At 40.9% G+C, this 21,788-nt stretch overlaps 1 protein-coding gene across 3 annotated transcripts in view; it reads right to left on the bottom strand.

The window, feature by feature from the left end:
- Window positions 1–1,870: 1,870 nt before the first annotated feature.
- The window catches only part of MOB3B (MOB kinase activator 3B), a 233,722-nt gene continuing 213,804 nt past the window's right edge, over window positions 1,871–21,788 (bottom strand). For 2 of the 3 annotated variants that reach the window (XR_012516608.1, XR_012516609.1), the window contains exons 4-6: window positions 12,017–12,084; window positions 4,857–5,000; window positions 1,871–2,161 (exon numbers count right to left, since the gene is read on the bottom strand). Coding sequence is in view for 1 of the 3 variants with exons in the window: in XM_074394953.1 (XP_074251054.1) it covers window positions 12,031–12,084 (54 nt within the window). In the remaining 2 variants the exon portion in view is untranslated. Of the gene's footprint in view, window positions 2,162–4,530; window positions 5,001–12,016; window positions 12,085–21,788 lie in introns of those variants that run through there. The other variant, XM_074394953.1, reaches the window with a different exon arrangement.

Consider the following 21,788-nt stretch of genomic DNA (forward strand, 5'->3'; position numbering starts at 1 on the left):
TGGCGAGGGATAGCAGATGGTGGGGGGGATAGTGGAGGGATAGCACTGAAATACCTAATGTAGATGACGGGGTGATGGATACAGCAAACCACCATGGCACGTGTATACCTATGTGACAGACCTGCACGTTCTGCACACGTACTCCAGAACTTAAAGTCTAATTTTAAAAAATGAAAAAGTTTTAAAAAGTAATCTAAACTTAAAAAAAAAGAGAGGAATATTTAGACCGAAACACAGACTATGGCTTGCACACAAACAAATCTCTATTGCTGCCTGTCTTCCTCCTGAGACCACCCAATTGGAGAGAAAGGGAAGGATCCTGAGTCAAAGAAGAGACTTAACGGTTCCAGTTTCCCTGTATTTTAAGCAGGGTTGGGCAAGAAGAGAGAGAAGTGGGTGTGGGGAAATCTCAGGGCCTGACGTAAAGAAAAGAAACTCCCCTCTACTGGGGAAGTTGCAGGAGTTACCCCCAAGTCACCTCTGGGGCAGTGGAGGCAGCAGCACAGGCTGGGTGTGTGTCTCTCCCTGCCCTCCCTCTAGGGGGCTGGCTGACTCACTGGGGGGTCAGGCCACAGAGGCTGGAAGCAGGATCACGCTGAGAATGGCCAGGCATTTAAGGGCTGGGCTGCACAAGCAAATCAAGTGCTTCTAGGCACTCAGAACGCCCCAGGGAGAAAACAGCAGCAACAACAACAAACAACAAAAATAGCTCTCCTCCTGAAACAGCAAGTCCCTGTTTCAACAACTGTATTACAACCAAATAGCGTCAGCCAGTGTTCTCTCTAAGACACAGAAGCTTTAGGGAAACCTAAAAGACTTTTTTAGTCTTACTTTTTCTACTCTTTAGGTGTTAAAATGTTTTCTTCTATGGGATAAGGGTGGTAATAGACAATTGCATCTGTAAGTCACTCTTCCTTGTTTAATTTTAAACTTTTAGCCCACAGAATTAAAAAATCTAGGAGTCCATGAGCGAAAGGACTCTTGTCATGTTGGTCATTTTCTTTTTTCTTTCCTTTGTTTGAAACGGAGTCTCACTCTGTCACCCAGGCTGGAGTGCAGTGGTGCAATCTTGGTGCACTGCAACCTCCACCTCCCCAGTTCAAGTGATTATCCTGCCTTAGTTTCCCAAGTAGCTGGGATTACAGGTGCATGCCACCATGCAGGGCTAATTGTTGTATTTTTACAACAGGGATTCACCATATTGGTCAGGCTGGTCTCGAACTCCTAACTTCAGGTAATTTGCCTGCCTCAGCCTCCCAAAGTTCTGGGATAATAGATGTGAGCTGTCATGCCTGGTCCTGTTGGTCATTTCCTATAACTTATGAAAATCCTAACTTGGGTCTCTTGGAGGGAGGAGTTTAGGTTATTCAGGTGGGGATAAGCAGACATTGAAGGATTATGAGGAAGTACAGGGAAGGAAGTGTCATCACCAGGTCATGGATTTAGAAAGAGCAGTCTGGTTTCAGTTTGCGAAAACTAAAAGATGAGAGAAGAGCCTGGAGATTTGTAGAGTAATTGGCAGGAGGTAAAGGAGGGGCCATGAAAATAAATGAAGAGATCATGAAAATGCAGAAAGGGAGCCTGTCTGACTTTGGGGCTAATTTTCTAAAAATAATTTGGACAAATCTTTATTCTCAATTGCTGGAGCTAATCAGCTGTTTTGTCTTTGCAGAATCCCATTAAAAGAGGGAGTCTGCCTTTCAGGACAATCTTTCTATGAAAGGTAGAGACAAAAAAAGGGATGCAATTTATTTTATGCTTTTTCTAAATAAAAGGTTTTTTCTTCTTTTATCAGCCAGACCAGTCTGTTTTGGCAAGCTTTCCACTGGCAATTGTTGCTTTCTCCAGTCTGTATTCCCTGATTGGCTGCATTTGAACTCTTGTAATTATCATGTGTCTTCTTTGTGTCAGTAGATTTCTGCATCTGGCCCTAATGCAAATCACATCTCTGTAATTACCAGACATGATTGGTATAAGAATGGATGCTGGAGATTTGCACATAAATGGGCAAAACCATTCTTTTCAAAAAGCTTCTAAACCTAGAGATGAGATCAAGTACAGACATGTTATGCCTCTACTCTACCTGGCTCTGTGCCCATTTCTGGCTCGTCCTCATCTGCACATACATCAGCTTCTTCTCTCAACTTTCCAATCCTGCAGGCTGGAAGATAAAATATCATAGGTGACTTTTCTTAATCCCTTGCTTCTTACTCCACAGCTAATTAGATGGTTTCCCTTCTTTGAGACGTGCTTTTATCCACCGCTTCCTTTTCATTACTACTTCTACCAGAGTTAGGTCATTATCTTCTCAGGACATGAAGATTATACTGTTCTCCTTTCTAAGCCATGTGATGAAGTCAAGAAGCATGCATTCTAAGGAAAATGAAAATATAGCTTGATTACAAATACCATTACTTTCTAGTTATATGTGACCATGGCATGATCCATTTAACTTCTCTGATCCTCAGTTTCCTCATCTGTAAAATATGAAATGATAACAACTAGCTCTTTAAAAGTCTGTTTACCCCTGGAAAAATACCTGTGATGCTCCCTTGAGTGATGAAGCTTAATTTAAGAGGACATTTTTATGGGTTGATAATTGAAGTGATGCTGTAAAGTATATATTGTCAGGTCTCTTAGATTGGGTTCCTCTAGAAGCTGATTCCAAAACTAGGACTTGAGAACCAGTGATTAAGGAAGTGCTCCTACAGGAAATAAGTAAGGCAGTAGAAGAAGCAGGACAGGGAAAGACGACACCAAGCAAGAAAGCAGCCTTAGGCAAGGTCTCACAAAGGGGAAGTTTAACCTGATCCTCCAAGACAATTTTGGAGGGAAAGTCATGCTTCGGAATCGCCCTAACCCATAGTAAGGGAGCTAAGTGTGTCATCTCAGGCTGATGTCAGACAGTGGTTAAGGGCTATCAAGGGGAGTTAAATTTTCAGGTTCCTCTGGGTCTTTCTGTGTGCTATGGGATTCTGAGGGCAGTTCTCCAAGAAAAAGCACCATGTGCTAGCTTCAGAAGTTAAACAGACTGATGACAGTAATACCTAAAAATGATAAAGAAAGGGCTGGAGAGATGTGGGGAGTTGCTGACAGTATCCACTACAGCTCACCCCTTGTGTTGCTCAGATTCATCAGATCCACGGATTCTTCAAGATGAATGATGGTTGGTAACAACTTCTGGGGAAAAAATTCTAAGAGGAGGGTTATGGGAATAATACAATTCTCATTGCTATGGCAGTCCAGAGGCCATAATGAGTATTTATCATCTGCCTCCTCTTCGATTGGTTCTAGAAGGTAACTTCTGATGGTTTAGTCTGCTCACCTGGGGTCTTGGTTTCTCTGACTTCGTCAGGCTGCAGTTGCTGTAATTGCTTGTTTATAGTTAATAGGGAGTTCTGATCAGACTCCTCTCTGCCTGTCTTAATTAGCAGCAACCCTAACTCCTCAGGATGGTCAGGGTCAGTTACCTGTGCCAGTATGGCAACTCTTTTTACCTGCTGATCTATTAGCACGAAGGGCCCTAAATGACCAGGCAGCATCAATCGCTTGAGGGTTAGTGGGATTCTTGTGGTGTTCAGATGGAAATGTCTCCCCCCTGAGAACCAGGGCTTCCACACTCACAAAACATAAAGTTGTGTAACAGAGTCTTTCTAAGTGTCTAGTGACCAACCCAGCAGTATATTAAGGCATTAAATCTTATGTCTTGAGAATGTGCCACCACAAATCTACTCTCTTATCTAGCCCTATATTCTATCTCCCTTGGTCAAGCACCAGCTCAGGATACATTCCTAAGCATGTTTTCCTATTTTTGTTGCTCTTCCTTAACCGAATGGATCATTCCTTCCATACTAGGACCAGTACTTTCCTAATCAGGCCGTGCTGAGATTTGACTTAATCTAGTAGCCAGGGGAGGAGGTGACAGCAAATCTAAAGAAATCAAGTATTATCTTGCAAGGCATAAAGCCACCTCCGTTGAGACCTCTGCATAGTCTTCAGGAAAGTGGGAAGGTGCTACCTTTTGGTAAAGGGGCAGTAGATACTTCTATAAGGGGCAGCTGAGCACATCCACCTAGTTATCCTTATTCCACATTTCACGATCCACTTCTTCCTTATCAGGGTCTTGATTTTGGTATAAGAGACTTGCCAAGGCTATCGACTCAGCCTTCTCTGAAGTTTTGCTGACAATCTAGTCCTGGGTCTATTCTCTAACTACAGGAGATGCAGGTCCCTCTATACACTGCCAAGTAGCCTTTTGACCTTCGGGTTGGGACTTAAATTGATAACTGGCTTAGCGGAACCTGTCATTTTCGCCTTAATGCATAAAGAACACTGAGTAACTACCAACCGAGCCCTGGCTCTTCATACTCACCTTCTCCCCTAAGTCTCTCACGAGCACCAGTGCATCTCCACTGCCTGCAATTTTTCCAATTCACTTCACTAGCGGAAGTCCTAGGAGTGGTAATGCCACAGTGTCCTGGGGGTTATCTCCATAACCCTGAGACTCGTCTGCATCATCTCCCAAGGTCCTTCATAGGACTGTACTCCAGTAGCCTACAGCAGCGATGCCCCTTCATTGGCTCCTTCCACTGTCACTTCCTCCTTTGCGTCTTGATGCTTTTAGGGATCATCTCCCAGGAGTAATGTCAGTGGATGAAGTCAGTGCCCTGTCTGGATCCCTTTCTACCACTTCGGGGCATCTCCCTGTCTCTTCCAGTCGGACCCATTGTGAAGGCTGAAGCAAGTCCAACTTGGAAGCTCATCTGCCACGTTGGCTTCTGATTGACCAACATTCTAGAATGGCTGCTGAAATTTCCAGTTTATCTATTGCTCCTTGTGTAAGAGCAAGTACTTACCATAAATTCTGCCCTTAGGTCAAATAACCTTGATGTTATCATACTTCGGTCGTCCTATGAATCGGTGCTGAACCCCTTCTCTCCTGTGGTACATAAGCCTCAGGTCTTGGGAGTCACGGTGCGGGGATCCACCATCGTGTCTTGCTGCCGCCCAAGACACAAACGTGGCTTCTGTTAATAAATCCTTTTAAATGTTTCTTTCTAAGCAACTTTATTGGTCAGCCTCTTTCTGCAGCCTCTCAGCTTCCCCAGACTTTGGGGTAGGCTTTCACAGGCCTGCCGACGGTGAAACACCTGTGTACGAGCTGGGCCTCTGCTTGCGTCCAGGCAAGCCCTCAGGTTCATAGTTGCAGATGTTTCTAGTAAAGAGCCTTTTGTACTCACAGAATGGAGTGTCAAGGGGATAAACGTGGGGCACGACAGTGTCTGCTACACTCAAGCCCTTAGCTATTCAGATACACACAAGCCCCACATTAATTAAGTTCCCTCTGTCTTGTTGCTGATTCCTTTTAAAATTTTTACTCAAAATTAAATGTGCATCCAATTTAAGGAGACAAGTATTTCACTAAATTTTGCTACCAAAAACAGTTGTGTTCCAGGTACCCCTTGTAAGGCCAGTTGCCTCGCCTGGAGGCCAAACACACCCACCTCTGCACTCAGCAGCTGACTCTGCACTCCGCACTTGGCTCTGCACATGGCTCACCTGGAAGCCTCCTGCTAATGCAACCCTGGTCGGCTCTTGCACGGGAAAACCTGCCCGACAACCCGACAACTAATAGCGGCCCGCCTTGTCCCAATCCTGCAGCCTTGGACCCAATCAGAGCACCCAGCTGTTGCTCGTTCCTCCTAGCCATAAAAAACCCCTGCCCCAGGAAGTCAGGGCGGCTTCTCTGGCCTCGTTTCCCCGAACCATAGAACCTCACCGAGGAGCTGAATAAATTGGCATTTAATTTCTTATACTGGCCACAGTTTCCTCATTTTAAACTTGGCAATAACCCTTACATCCCTCATTTATACTTTCAAGAAAAATCTTCAGTGCTTCAGCTTATTCTTTGGTTATTTGCATCCAAATCTCTCCTAATATGCCAATATAATAGCTTTGGGTTTTCGGAATTAAGTGATGCCTGCTAAATCCCATTATGAAAGAGAAAGACAGCTCTCTTTCACAAGACCCACAGTAAGGCCTGCAAGGACCATCCTCATTCACTACCCTGGATCCTAAAACACAATTACATCATTATTGCAGCTTGATCAGTGTTCAGTTTACTTCAGTGCTCTCAGTGACTCTTAAAGGTGTTACCAGTCACAGTTTCTGAAAAGGGACCTACAACAGATGGGGCAATGGATAAGCTGTAGTCCCCGAAGCTGCAGTTGGACCTGAGTCCACCTTTGACCTATTTCAGCTCTTTATCACACATTCTAGATTCCCTTACTGTTTGCCATCACATCTGCTGGTCTAAGGAGAAGGGCTAAGTATAAAAAAGGACTGAGTCAAAGTCGAGAAGAGTTGCTTAGTTAAGCGCCGCTGATGAGGAGGCCTGCAAATGGTGACACCTGCACTGGGACTGAAAGTATTCATTTGTGTGTAGCCCCCAGAGATGAGGGAGTCCTTTACAACTCCCTCCAGAAAACTGCAAAGCTCTTGCTGTGTGCTAGGTTTGGTGTGAGGGGTGAAGCTTGCTAGGCAAAGCCTTGTGATTACTTAGGGTGGGACCTGAAAGATCACACATAGGAAGTAGGCCTGAAACTAAACTCAATTAATTCACTTTCCATTCCATGGAAAGTTAATGGCCAGGAGCACTTCTTGAAAGTCTGCCATTGGGATGCCACCCCCTCCCCCATCACTGCCTTCCAGGGTCACGCTGGGTGGATCAAAAGGGAAGTAGTGGAGCCCCAGGGAATTTTTGGCTTGCACATTATTGATCTGACCCGTCTGTGAATGAGGCTTGAATTGTTGTTGTTTTGAGACAGATTCTCGATTTGTTGCCCAGGCTGGAGTGCAGTGGTGCAATCTCGGCTCACCACAGCCTCCACCTACCAGGTTCAAGCGATTCTCCTGCCTCAGCCTCCTGAGTAGCTGAGATTTATAGGTGCACACCGTCATGCCTGGCTAATTTTTGTATTTTTAGTAAAGACGGGGCTGATCTCGAACTCCTGACCTCATGATCTGCCTGCCTCGGCCTCCCAAAGTGCTGGGATTAAAGGCACGAGCCACTGCATTTGACTGAATTTTTTTCTCCTTGTTTGTAGAGAGCCCTGGAAAAGATCATAAGCATCAGGTGAGGGAGAGGCATTGGGGCAACATAACTAGGTGACATGGGTCTGGGCCCCTTCTTGGTTTAACTTATTTGTGGCACCCAGATCTTCTTGGTTTCAATCCATGATGCGTATTTCCTTTGCATTATGGATTGTTCCTAGGCCCATTCATTTTCAAGAGTAAATAGCCCACAGAGGAATAGTAAATTCCTCCTGAAGGATATGGACAGGACACCAACAGCATCTACTGTTACCTGGGACTTAGAGATGGCAGGTGCTGGTCATTAAATAAAACGTGTATCCTTGAATATCTGTTCATCCCATGTGAATTACTACAGCTCTTTGATCTGCAGAAGCAGCATATTAGGATTAACAAAGAAGAAAACCACATCTCCCTCTTTTCCTTTGGAGTAACCCTAAGACACTAGCTCCTAGGGTTCTATAAGATTGAAAGAAGGTACTTTCGGAAAGTTGTTATCTCAGGGCTCACCATTCAGTAAATGTCACTTCCCATTAAAAGTGTTGGTGCAGAAAGACAAATACTGCTGATCTCATTTATATGTGCAATCTTAAAAAGTCAAACTCACGGAAGCAGAGAATGGAATGTTGGTTATCAGGGGCTTGTGGTGGGGGATGGTACTGGGGAGATGCTGGTCAAAGGACACAAAATTTCAGCTAGAGAGAAGCAACCATTTCAAGAGATCTGCTTTACACCTTGTTGTATACTTAATAATGATATATTAAATACTTGAAAATTACTGAGATTTTTAAGTGTTCTCACCACAGAGAAGTGCTATGTGATGCAATATACATGTTAATTAGCTTGATTTAGCCATTCTACAATGTATACATATTATCATCGAAACATCATATTGTACCACGCAAATACTACAACATCAATTAAAAGCGTTTTTTAATTTTAAAAAGAAGCCAGCATAACATAAAAAAGGGTGTGTTAATGAGTGTTTGGCTGTCCACTTAAAGAAAAAAACAACAGAAAAAAAAGAAAAGTTTTGATCTGTAGCATTTACCAATTTTCATGCTGGGAATATTTCCACCGTAACTGATTCTGGGTTACATTATATGAACATGTAATGTAATCCCTACTGATATCTAAATTCGGTTAATGGAATATAGGCATTAATAAATCTTACAGCCACACATTGCTCTAGCCTTTCAGTTGTATGTTTCTAACTATTCATGTGCTCAGATATTTTACATTATGGCTGAATAATGTCCACTCAAAATAAACAGAAAGAAAACGTTTTGATCTGTAGCATTTACCAATTTTCATGTTGTAAATATCTCCACCATATCTGATTCTGGGCTACCAACATAATGTCACTGAATCCGGAATTGGAAAAAAATGAGCAGTAACACAGCATTATATAACATTTCTATCATATCTACATAATGGATGTAAATAAGCTTGAGCATATTTGTAAAATAATTAGGAAATGCCGACTTTTGAGTATTTATTACCTGTATTTTAAGATATACTTAATTGTATATTTATGTAATTTAATTTTTAATAATGGCTGTGTTTAACATCTGGCTTACAGAATTCTTGCTAATGTATGAATCAGCTCTCGGGAGTACAAGGTAGTTTTCGCACACCACTGCTTCCCAACCGCCTCTAACCTCCACTAGGGAGACTCTGAGGACTCCTTCAAAGACCTTGTCTTCTCTTAAAGTCACCAGTGCCTGAAGGAAGCTTTCTTATCTCACTTTTGAGAACAGTGCACACTTTCTTTTTGCCCTCGGTACACTGTTTAAAACTAGGACAAGGCCCTATTCTGGGCTCGGTACTCTTATCCCTGGACGGTCATTCTGGAGACTTCCCTTTTGTGTACTCTAGAAGCTGTTCCCAACTTTTGTTTTCTGTGCTGAGGTAGAATGTTGAACCCCAGCTTGTGACTAGAATAATGGAAAGCAGTGCAAATATTTCTCTTGTCTTAGGACCCCTTATCTGGAGATGCATTTTAATAATGTAAAGCCCCGAAATCATTTACTGACTCTAAAACAAACAGACTCTGAGAGTTCCCAATACTCCTCTCCTCATGGTATATGCGTTTGTATAAATCCCTCTCCAAATATGAACAGGACCTGTGACTTGCTTCTAACCCGTATGGCAAGGGTAATGGAATGCCGCTTTCATGATTACATTACGTAAGATTAGAACTTCCATCTTGCTAGAAGGCTGTCTCCTTTCCTGGCTTTGATGAAGCAAGCTGCCATTTGGAAATATCCATATGGCAAGACACTGAAAGTGGCCTCTTGCCAGGAGGTAATGAGGCACTGAGTCCTCCACCCAGTAGCTCTCAAGGAACCAAATCCTGACAGCAATCTCACGAGCTTAGAAGTGGATTCTTTCTATCAAGCTATCAGTTAAGACTTAGCCCTAGATGATACCTTCCTTGTAGCCTTTGTGAGAAATCCTGAAACACAGGACACAGATAAGTCTTGCCCAGATTCCTAACCTACAGGTTTTAAGCTGCTAAATTTGTTGTAATTTGTTACAAAACAATAGAAAACTAATGAAGTGGCGCTCAGAAGTAGATGAAGATAAGGCCTCGAGTAGTAGTTCTCAGTTAAGGGTACATAACAATTATTCTATGTGCTCGATTAAATTCAAGTTCCTTGGTCCCTCTCCCAGAAATTCTGATTTAGTAGTTCTTGCATGAGGCCCAGCAACCTGCCTCTTTAACCAGCACCTCTGTGATTTTCAGACAGGTAGCCAGCCTTCTCAACACATCCTGAGAAAAACTCACATCATTACAATGGTTAGTATTTGAGCAGTTTGTAAACAGATATCCCTATAAGCCAAGAGTCACTTTTGGGGCCCTTCTATTCCTGAGGGTAAGATAAGATCCATCATGTATGTTTTGACTAAGACCTAATAAAGACCTATGCCTAAATATCTTACATCGAACTGCAATGCCACAAATGATTTCTAAAAAACTCCCATCATCAGCTGCCTTTGCATGAAACATCACGTTACATTCCTCTTTTAGACAGTCATGGTGCACGTTAGCCTGAAGGCTCCTAGAGGGCTGTAGCAAAAAACCCTTTTAAAATGTTTTACCCAATATTTTCCAAATGTATTTGGCCATGGAAATTGTGAAGTGCAATGATAGCATTTGCAGATTAATGACTGTATGGAGTGAGAGCTGAGAGCCTATGACTGAGAGCCTACTACATTGGTTAAGAGCCTGATAACACCATATTGCCTAAGAATGCCCAGCCATAGTAGGGATGCAAATATTTACTGAATTAGATTGAATCTCCCCACATGCCTCCCAGTCTTGCATATTTCCACTGGCCAAAAATGAGGAGACAGTATTTATTTCCTCCCCTGAGGATATACTAGTCTTCCCTGGAAGACAGTGGTCTGGTCAGAAATGAAACTGTTTGTGGGAAGTGGGATGATGTGATCCCTCTGACTGGGATCAAGGGATGAGAGCACCCCGGACTCCTGACTGTTCTTACCAAGCTCATGAAGGTTAAGCTTCCCTTATCAGTCTTTCTTCCCTTTTCTTCTGCAGGCAAGACCAGGTCAGCAACATCTATAGCAGGGGCAATAAGCCCACATATTCCTCTCCCTTGATAACCTGAACTTATAATGACTTTTTTTTTCATGAGACCCGCCCTTTCTGTACTGTGAAGGAGGCATTTATTTCATCCTGTGTGACTTCGTCATTACTTCTCCAGGTCCTTCAAGCTTTTGAGCAGGGGCCGGGGATGGGTAGCTAATTTTATGATGCTTATGATGAAAGAAGCCTTGTTAACCAATTTCGCAAGTGAACAATCTAAAATTAGGAATATATATATATTTTAATAAAGTGTGTTTGTGTGTATGTATTGGGGCAGGGGGTGGGGGCGATGTAACATCGTGATTAAGAGCAGGAGCTCTGGAGACAGACTGCCTGGGTTCCAATCCCAGCCCCACCACTAACCGGCTGCATGATCTGACCTGCAAAATGAGAATGATAACCATTTTACCTGCCTCATAATCTTATGGTGAGGATTAATTCAGATGATCCAAGTAAAACGCTTGGCACAATACCTACCTCTATATGAGAGCAAGGATTGTCCCTGCGAGAGCTCACCACTGCCCCCAGCATGCAATCAGCGTGCAGTCTCTGTATCTGCACAGACTACAGAACATTTGCTGTCACTAATGCTTCCCTCGGTGGACAACTACAAAAATGGGACGAGGGACTATACGTCAAGTACAAAGCACAGTGCTTGGCACAAAGCGGACCCTCAGTAAATAAATTCCAGGTATCACTTTCCCTTAGAATATCTTCCTTAGTTCCTCAAAAAGCACTTTGCCTACCCACCTGCTCTGCTCCTAGTCCTTTCTAACACAGTAACTCAGGAATCTACCAGCCGCAAAGGACGTTCACTTAAAAATCGCTTGCCTATCATCTCTTTCTTTTTGCAGTGGTGGAGGGACTCAAGTACCTTCCTGTTATGTTTCTCTATCCAAGTCATACAATAGTCATTTTCCAGTCACTTAGAAGAGAGAATTGAAATTCCAATTAAATCTCCTGAGGCCAAAGGCAGCACGTTCTTTCTTCTGAATGCGGATGATATATATTAACCATTTTATGGCTGTTAGTGGCTTTCTGGACTTGACTTTTTTTTTTTTTTTTTATTTCAGACCCATACATTCACAAGGTTTTGCTGATTTCATTGTCCAGATAATGCCCTGCCGGTATTTACTACCAAAACTGCACCTGATGCTATCTGCACAACCTCAGGAAGCTCCTGCTAAGGTTTGAGCTACAAATTATTCCTGGAAGTATGAAATGAGCTTTCTTTTTGCATAAATTTTCTTTAACTTCTGTGGTTAAGACATGACTGAATCTAACGATTAAGTAGTAAAAAAATTCACTCACCACGGGCTCATCTCTTACTGAACTGCTTCCTTCTGTATTCTGTAGTTGAATTGTTTGCAGATAAAGCCCTAGGAATGGGAAGGTAAAAGACATTCATTTCATCACGGCATATTTCATCAAGCTTTAAAACATAGGCCTGAATTACATCCTAACATATTAAAGATGTCCTGATGGAAACAGGAACCAGAAAACATTTATGGCCTACATAACTTCCAGTGACCTCAAAGGAAGCTGCACAAGTCAGGTTAATAGAATAGACGCTGTTTTTAACATGTAACATAACCCCTACTGATTTCTAAATTAAGTTAATGGAATACAGGCATTAATGAGTGTTATAACCACACATTGCTCTAGCTTTTCAGTTGCATATTTCTAATTATTCATGTGCTCGGATTTTTTACATTACGGCTGAATAATGAATGCTAGTTAATTTCTTTAGCAGAGAAGAAAAATTAGCAAAAATTAACTGTGATAGTTTTGCAACTATTAACTAGAAATTAAACTAGGAGATAATATCTTCTGCTTTGAGTATTTCTGTTTATCAATTCTTAAAAGTCTGCTTATACTCCTGTGAGTGAAATGCATGCTTCATTTCTATTTCACAGCAGGGAGCTAGACCTAGAAATTTCCTATGTCCCCTTTCAAGTGATCATAGGAACACCCTGCTCCCACCCTGAATAATTCCTTCAGACTTCAGAATGTCTTCCTGTCTCTTGCCAATTTAACTTTCTGTCAGTCAACACTGTGTGGACTGGCCATTCTGATCTTTTCAGTGTCCTCCTGTGAGATCCTTTGCCTCACCTAATCTCTGACTCAGCGTACCCTCTTTATCCTGAACGTACAGCTTTGGAAAAGAAATACATGATGATCTCAGCTGGACTGATCATTAGAAGCACTAATGAAACTACAGTAATAAATGGCCAGAAAAGATTACTAAGCCACATGGGGCTTTAGTATATAGAGATGGAGACAATCTGAAAAAGTGCCCAGTGCCAAAAGGGTGAAGGCGTCTGCTTCCACAGTGAAGAGCGTGGCCTCTGGAGCACACTTGCCTGGCATTAAATCTTGCTCCGTCACTTTCTTGCTTATGACTTTGGACAAATTACTTAGTAACCTGGACTGCAAGATGGGGGTAAATATAGACAAAAAACCTCATGGGGTTGCCATGAATATTACATGAGATTATTCATGTAAAACACTTAGTATGTGCTTAGTGTATAGTAAGCACTCAATAGCATTTAGTTGATATGAAAGCTTTGGGAGTTAATATCATCGAATTAATATTATTCTTATATATTGCTTCAAATTAGTATTTCCCTGGTAGTAGACCTTAATTAGGCACCCATCTGCCATGTTTATTCATTCATCCGCCAATTATTTATTGATCATCTACTATGAGCCAGACCCTATATTTTACATGCCTGGGATACAGCGATAAACAAGATGGACAGATTCCTGATCTCATGGGGTTTATTTTCTAGTTGGGGGTGACAGACAGTAAATTATAAACCTAATGAAGAAATAAAATCTGTAAGTGTCATTGGAAAAAGAAAAGTAGAGCAAAGAAAGAGGGACCGTGAGTTCTGGGGGCAGGTGTGATCATAGGGGCCTTACTGAAAACATGTCATGCTTCTCTTGAAAAAGAGACAGAGCTGGACATGGGGCTATCTGGGAGGACAGCATCCAAAGGCAGGAAGCAGCCACCGCACATGCCCAGCATGTTCAAGGCCAGCCAGGAGGCCAGAGGGCTGGAGGGAAAGGGGAAGAGCAGTGAAACCCAGGCTTTTAGTGTGAGTAAAAGGGTAGTATAGTACACTCCTGTGAGTGAAATGGGTTGTGAATGGAAAAGACACTCATCCACACACGGGTGAGTAGCTCATTCCTCATTTTCCAGCCAGCATGAACTTTTCTTGCTAAACTTCATCTTGACTAAAACTAAGCATCTTTACCAAGGTTTTGACTTCACAAGACTCATGTGGGCCTAACATCCCTGTTGTATCTTAATGTGATAATGCTTCCGACTCAGACAGCCGTAAGTGAGATAATTCGCCTCTAGACAAATAGACAAGTCACAGTTTAGGAATTTCCTAAATGCTGCTGCCTCTACGAATATCAGTGGACATGTAGTTTTCAGCAATACCAAATATATACGTTGTAGAGACATACATATACACAGTCATGGAAAATACCCATAATATTGTTTGTGAGTTAATAAACAGGATTGTTGATATCTGTCTTCCTCCATGTTTTATATATTTCTTGAAAATGCTTAAACTTTTATTCTTTGCTGACTTGATAATACAAAATCAAATCTTAATTCTATGACTTCCTCTGGAGTATATATTCAACTTAATTCAGTATGCAGTAATAGAGCAGCAAACAAAATCAGTGTTTAATTAGATTGAATTGGACTTTCGCATTTAGTTTTTAATCTGTCAAATCGGGGATTTTTGCTTGGTTTTCATCTTCATGAAAACTATTAGATGATGAGGATTGCATTAAAACAATGAGAAGTTTTAGTTAAAATAACATGCTTTGCTAAAATCTATTACACAATGAAAGAGAAGTAAAACCAGATAAAATAAATAATTGTGATAATGTTACCATTGCTTTTCAATGACATTTATTATTTTTTATCAAATAAGTTTACTTGGAAGCAGAGTTGAAGCTTATGTATTTAGTATAATTAAAAGATTGGCTGGATTTAATTATGATCTTAATTTCTATAGAGGAAGTAAGCTTCTTATGAAAATAGAAATTTTTGTTGTTGGGTAGGGAGTTGAAAACATCTGGTTTAAATTTATTGTCTCCTAAGACTATTTTTCATTTATCATCATTAACACAATGTTGGTTACTAGAAAAAAATAAAAGAATATGGCAGATATTCAATGTGTGTGTGGGTAAATTTGAAAATTGATAGAGTGGCTTCCTCGGTGGCCCATCTAGAAATGCTGTAACAGGGGCTACAACCTGAAAAGCCTCCAGGGAAGAGGCAAAAAAATGTGTATGAGTGAAGCATCTCAGTGGAAGAAGATAAATGGTAGCTGATGTTCAGCCGTGTTTCTGGAAGGCAGTGGGGACCGGTGAGGAGAGCCAAGCTATGTCCCGTCTAAGTGGGTCAGCCACTTCTCAGCCAGTTCCAGCCACAGGGTAACAAAAGCTTGGTTTTGCCAATCCTGATTTTGTAAGAAAAGCTGAGATTCCTGATTTTTATGTGTCAAATTTCCCAAGCATAAATAAATGGTAGCTACCTTAAAAAAAAAAAAAAAAAAAAAAAGTCTACTTGGGACGAAACTGCGTAGGTCCAATAAAACATGCCTGTGGGCCAAATTCCGTTCCTAGTCCACTTCTGTGTCACATTTCGGTGTACGTTTCACACAGTGAAACTGAGAATCAGGGAACTCCTTATATGCGTGATTTATAGAAGCCTCATTCCCCACTGCCCTTCGTCTATAAATCACCTTGTGTCATTTTAGCTGACAAAAAAGCTTTTATCAGATTCCATATCCTATTATTGCTATTAGCTATAGTGGTTGTTATTAGAATCAACTGTATTATAGAGTAACTGTAAATATACCGTTAATTTAGATGAATTAAATACAGATTTATATAGACATCTATTGCCTCAAATATGTTATCTTTTTCTCCCAAAATCATCATAAGTTATACAGAAATAAATTGATAAGGCCAGTTTGCAGTTCTAAAATTTGAGGCGTGGGACAATTTGATAAACTACCCAATGTGATACATACACGGTATTGGCAAACCAGAGAGTAAAACTCATGTTTATCTACTCTGATAAATGAGGTTTTCCTATGATCCAGTTTTATTATCTTTATATGCCAGGTAATCATCAAACTTAATATTGAATCCTACTGCAGGGAAAAAGTATGTACAACATTAATCTGTTGAGAAGCTAAACTCTAAGCCTGATGATTTCCTGGAAAATTCTGTAATAGGATAAAGGAATTTCTGCTAAAATGTGAATGTGTGCATGTGTATTTTCTTTTCTCTTTGCCCATTTTTATTTATTTATTATTATACTTTAAGTTCAGGGATACATGTGCAGAACACGCAGGTTTGTTACATAGGTATACATGTGCCATGGTGATTTGCTGCACCCATTAACCTGTCAGCTACATTAGGTATTTCTCCTAATGCTATTCGTCCCCTATCCCCCCACCCCTCAACAGGCTCTGATGTGCGTCCATGTGTTCTCGTTGTTCAACTCCCACTTATGAGTGAGAATATGCGGTGTTTGGTCTTCTATTCCTGTGTTTGCTGAGAATAATGGTTTCCGGCTTCATCTATGTCCCTGCAAAGGACATGAACTTATCCTTTTTTATTGCTGCATAGTATTCCATGGTGTATATGTGCCACATTTTCTTTATCCAGTCTATCATTAATGGGCATTTGGGTGGGTTTCAAGTCTTTGCTATTGTAAACAGTGCTGCAATTAACATGCATGTGCATGTGTCTTTATAGTAGAATGACTTATAATCCTTTGGCTATATACCCAGTAATGGGATTGCTGGGTCAAATGGTATTTCTGGTTTTAGATTCTTGAGGAATCACCACACTGTCTTCCACAGTGGTTGAACTAATTTACACTTTCACCAACAGTGTAAATGCTCCTAGCTCTCCATGTCCTCTCCACATCCAGCTAATTTTTGTATTTTTAGTAGAGATGGGGTTTTACCATGTTGGCCAGGATGGTCTCGATCTCCTGACCTCATGAACCGCCTGCCCTGGCCTCCCAAAGTGCTGGGATTACAGATGTGAGACACTGCACCTGGGCTGTTTCTTCACTTTTTAATGATCACCATTCTAACTGGCCTGAGATGGTATCTCATTGTGGTTTTGATTTGGATTTCTCCAAATGACCAGTGATGATGATTCTTTTTTTCATATGTTTATTGGCCACATAAATGTTTTCTTTTGAGAAGTGTCTCTTCATATCCTTCGCCCACTTTTTGATGGTTTTTTTTTTTTCTTGTATATTTGTTTAAGCTCCTTGTAGATTCTGGATATTAGCCCTTTGTCAGATGGGTAGATTGCAAACATTTTCTCTCATTCTCTCGGTTGCCTGTTCACTCTCGTGATAGTTTCTTTTGCTGTGCAGAAGCCCTTTAGTTTAATTAGATCTGACTTGTCAATTTTGGCTTTTGTTGACATTGCTTTTAGTGTTTCAGTCATAAGACTTTGCCCATGCCTATGTCCTGAATGGTATTGCCTAGGTTTTCTTCTAGGGTTTTTATGGTTTTAAGTCTTACATTTTAAGTCTTTAATCCATCTTGAGTTAATTTTTTATTAGGTGTAAGAAAGGGGTCCAGTTTCAGATTGCTGCATATGGCTAGCCCATTTTCTCAACAATATTTATTAAATAAGGAATCCTTTCCCCATTGCTTGTTTTTGTCAGGTTGGTCAAAGATCAGATGATTGTAATGTGGGGTGTTATTTCCGAGATCTTTGTTCTGTTCCATTGGTCTATACATCTGTTTTGGTTCCAGTACCATGCTGTTTTGATTACTGTAGCCTTGTAGTATAGTTTGAAGTCAGGTAGTGTGATGCTTCCAGCTTTGTTCTTTTTGCTTGGGATTGTCTTGGCTATGCAGGCTCTTTTTTGATTCTGTATGAAATTTAAAGTAGTTTTTTCCAGTTCTGTGAAGAAAGTCAATGGTAGCTTGATGGGGATAGCACTGAATCTAAAAATTACTTTAAGCAGGATATCCATTTTCATGATTTTGATTCTTCCTATCCATGAGCATAGAATGTTTTTTCCATTTGATTGTGTCCTCTCTTATTTCCTTGAGCAGTGATTTGTAGTTCTCCTTGAAGAGGTCCTTCACATCCCTTGTAAGTTTTATTCCTAGGTATTTTATTCTTTTTGTAGCAATTGTGAATGGGAGTTCACTCATGATGTGGCTGTTTGTCTGTTATTGGTGTATAGGAATGCTTGTGATTTTTGCCCATTAATTTTGAGACTTTATTGAAGTTGCTTATCAGTTTAAGGAGATTTTAAGCTGAGATGATGGGGTTTTAAAAATTCCTCCCTTCCTTTTTAAATACCGTTTCTTTCCCTTGCCTGATTTCCCTGGCCAGAACTTCTAATACTATGTTGAATAGGAGTGGTGAGAGAGAACATCCTTATCTTGTGCCAGATTTCAAAGGGAATGCTTCCAGCTTTTGCCCATTCAGTATGATATTGGTTGTGGGTTTGTCATAAGTAGTTCTTATTATTTTGAGATACATTCCATCAATACTTAGTTTATTGAGAGTTTTTAGCATGAAGCGATGTTGAATTTTATTGAAGGACTTTTCTGCATCTATTGAGATAATCATGTGGTTTTTCTTGGTTCTGTTTATGTGATGGATTATGTTTATTGATTTGTGTATGTTGAACCAGCCTTACATCCCAGGGATGAAGCTGACTTGATTGTGGCAGATAAGCTTATTGATGTGCTGGAGGATTTGGTTTGCCAGTAGTTTATCGAGGATTTTCGCATTGATGTTCATCAGGGATATTGGCCTGAAATTTTCTGTTTTTGTTGCGTCTCTGCCAGGTTTTGGTATCAGGATGACACTGGCCTCATAAAATGAGTTAAGGAGGAGTCCTTCTTTTTCTATTATTTGGAATAGTTTCAGAAGGAATGGTACCAGCTCCTCATTGTACCTCTGGTAGAATTTGGCTGTGAATATGTCTGGTACTGGGCATTTTTTTGGGTTGGAAGGCTATTAATTGTGGCCTCGATTTCAGGACTTGCTATTGGTCTATTCAGGGCTTCCACTTCCTCTTGGTTCAGTCTTGGGAGGGTGTATGTGTCCAGGAATTTATTCGTTTCTTCTAGATTTTCTAATTTATTTGCATAGAGGTGTTTGTAGTATTCTCTGATGGTAGTTTGTATTTCTGTGGGATCAGTGGTACTATCCCCTTTATCATTTTTTTGTGTGTCTATTTGATTTTTCTCTGTTTTCTTCTTTATTAGTCTGGCTAGCAGTCTATCTATTTTGTTAACCTTTTCAAAAAAACAGCTCCTGGATTGCTTTTTTTTTTTTTTTAAAGTTTTCTTTATGTGTGTGTGTGTCTTATCTCCTTCAGTTCTTCTCTGATCTTAGTTATTTCTTGTCTTCTGTTACCGTTTGAATTTGTTTGCTCTTGCTTCTTTAATTCTTTTAATTTTGATGTTGAGGTGTCAATTTTAGATCTTTCCCACTTTCTCCTGTGGGTATTTAGTGCTATAAATTTTCCTCTACACACTGATTTAGCTGTGTCCTAGAGATTCTTGTATGTTGTGTCTTTGTTCTCATTGGCTTCAGGTAACTTCTTTATTTCTGCCTTAATTTCATTATTTACCCAGTAGTCATTCAGGAACAGGTTGTTCCATTCCATGTAGTTGTGTGGTTTTGAACGAGTTCCTTAATCTTGAGTTCTAATTTGATGCACTGTAGTCTGAGAGACTGTTTGTTATAACTTCTGTTCTTTTGTATTTGTTGAGGAGTGTTTTACTTCCAATTATTTGGTCAATTTTAGAGTAAGTATGACATGGTGCTGAGAAGAGTGTATATTCTGTTGATTTGGGGTGGAGAGTTCCGTAGATGTCTATTGGGTCCTCTTGGTCCAGAGCTGGGCTCAAGTCCTGAACATCCTTGTTAATTTTCTGTCTTGTTGATCTGTCGAATATTGACAGTGAGGTGTTAAAGTCTCCCACTGTTATTGTGTGGGAGTCTAATTTTCTTTGTAGTTCTCTAAGAACTTGCATTACAATCTGGGTGCTCCTGTATTGAGTGCACATATATTTTGGATAGTTAGCTTTTCTTGTTGCATTGATCCGTTTACCGTTACGTAATGCCCTTCTCTGTCTTTTTTGATCTTTGTTGCTTTAAAGTCTGTTTTATCAGAGACTAGGATTGCAAATCCTGCTTTTCTTTTATTTCCATTTGCTTGGTAAATATTCTTCCATCCCTTTATTTTGAGTTTATGTTTGTCTCTGCATTTGAGGTGGGTCTCCTGAATACAGCACACCTGTGGGTCTTGACTCTTTATCCAATTTCCCAGTCTGTGTCTTTTAATTGTGGCATTTAGCCCATTTACACTTAAGGTTAATATTGTTATGTGTGAATTTGATCCTGTTATTATGATGCTAACTGGTTATTTTGCCTGTTAGTTGATACAGTTTCTCCTTTGCTTATGAAGCTTAGTTTGACTGGAGATTACATTCTGGGTTGAAAATTCTTTTCTTTAAGAGTGTTGAGTATTGGTCCCCACACTCTTCTGGCTTGTAGGATTTCTTCTGAGAAATCCACAGTTAGTGTGAGGAGCTTCCCATCGTGAGTAATCTGACCTTTGTCTCTGACTGCCCTTAGAATTTTTCCTTCATTTCAACCTTGGTGAATCTGATGATTATGTGTCTTGGGGTTGCTCTTCTTGAGGAGTATCTTTGTGATGTTTTTCTGTGTTTCCTGAATTTCAGTGTTGGCCTGCCTTGCTAGGTTGGGGAAGTTCTCCTGGATAGTATCCTCAAGAGTGTTTTCCAACTTGGTTTTATTCTCTCCATCACTTTCAGGTACACCAATAAAATGTAGGTTTGGTCTTTTCACATAGTCACATATTTCTTGGAGGCTTTGTTCATTCCTTTTCATTATTTTTTCTCTAATCTTGTCTTCATGCTTCATATCATTAAGTTGATATTCAATCTCTGATATCCTTTCTTCCACTTGATTGATTCAGCTATTGATACTTGTATATGCTTCACAAAGTTCTTGTGCTGTGTTTTTCAGCTCCATCAGGTCATTTATGTTCTTCTCTAAACTGGTTATTCTAGCTAGCAATTCCTCTAACCTTTTATTAAGGTTCTTATCCTCCTTGCATTGGGTTAAAACATGCTCCTTTAGCTGAGAGGAGTTGGTTATTACCCACCTTCTGAAGCCTACTTCAGTCAATTCATCAAACTCATGTTCTGTCCAGTTTTGTTCCCCTGCTGATGAGGAGTTGTGATCCTTTAATGAAAAGGAGGCATTCTTGTTTCTGGAATTTTTGGTCTTTTTGTGCCTGTTTTTCCTCATCTTCATGGATTTATCTACCATTGGTCTTTGATGCTGGTGACCTTCAGATGGGGTTTATGTGTAGACATCCTTTTTGTTGATGTTGATGCTATTCCTTTCTGTTTGTTGGTTTTCCTTCTAATAGTCAGTCCCCTCTGCTGCAGTCTTTTGGAGTTTGCTGGAGGTGCACTCCAGACCCTGTTTGCCTGGGTATCACCAGTGGAGGCTGCAGAAGAACAAAGATTGCTGCCTGTTCCTTCCTCTGGAAGCTTTGTCCCAGAGGGGCACCCACCAGATGCCAGCCAGAGCTCTTCTGTATGAGGTATCTGTTGACCCCTGCTGGGAGGTGTCTCCCAGTCAAGAGGCACAGGGGTCAGGACCCACCGGCAGAGGCAGAGCTCTGTCCCTTAGCAGAGCTTGAGCACTGTGCTGGGAGATCCACTGCTCTCTTCAGAGCTGGCAGGCAGGAAAGTTTAAGTCTGCTGCAGCTCCGCCCACAGCCACCCTGTCCCCCAGGTGCTCTGTCCCAGGGAGATGGGAGTTTGATCTATAATCCCCTCACTGGAGCTGCTGCCTTTCTTTCAGAGCTGCCCCTCCCAGAGAGGAGGAATCTAGAGATGCAGTCTGGCTACAGTGGCTTTGGTGAGCTGTGGTGGGCTCCGCCCAGTTCAAACTTCCTGGAGGCTTTGTTTCCACTGTTAGGGGAACACTACCTACTCAAGCCTCAGTA

The sequence above is a fragment of the Saimiri boliviensis genome, chromosome 2 (assembly GCF_048565385.1).
Source record: "Saimiri boliviensis isolate mSaiBol1 chromosome 2, mSaiBol1.pri, whole genome shotgun sequence".
Classification (NCBI taxonomy): Eukaryota; Metazoa; Chordata; class Mammalia; order Primates; family Cebidae; genus Saimiri; species Saimiri boliviensis.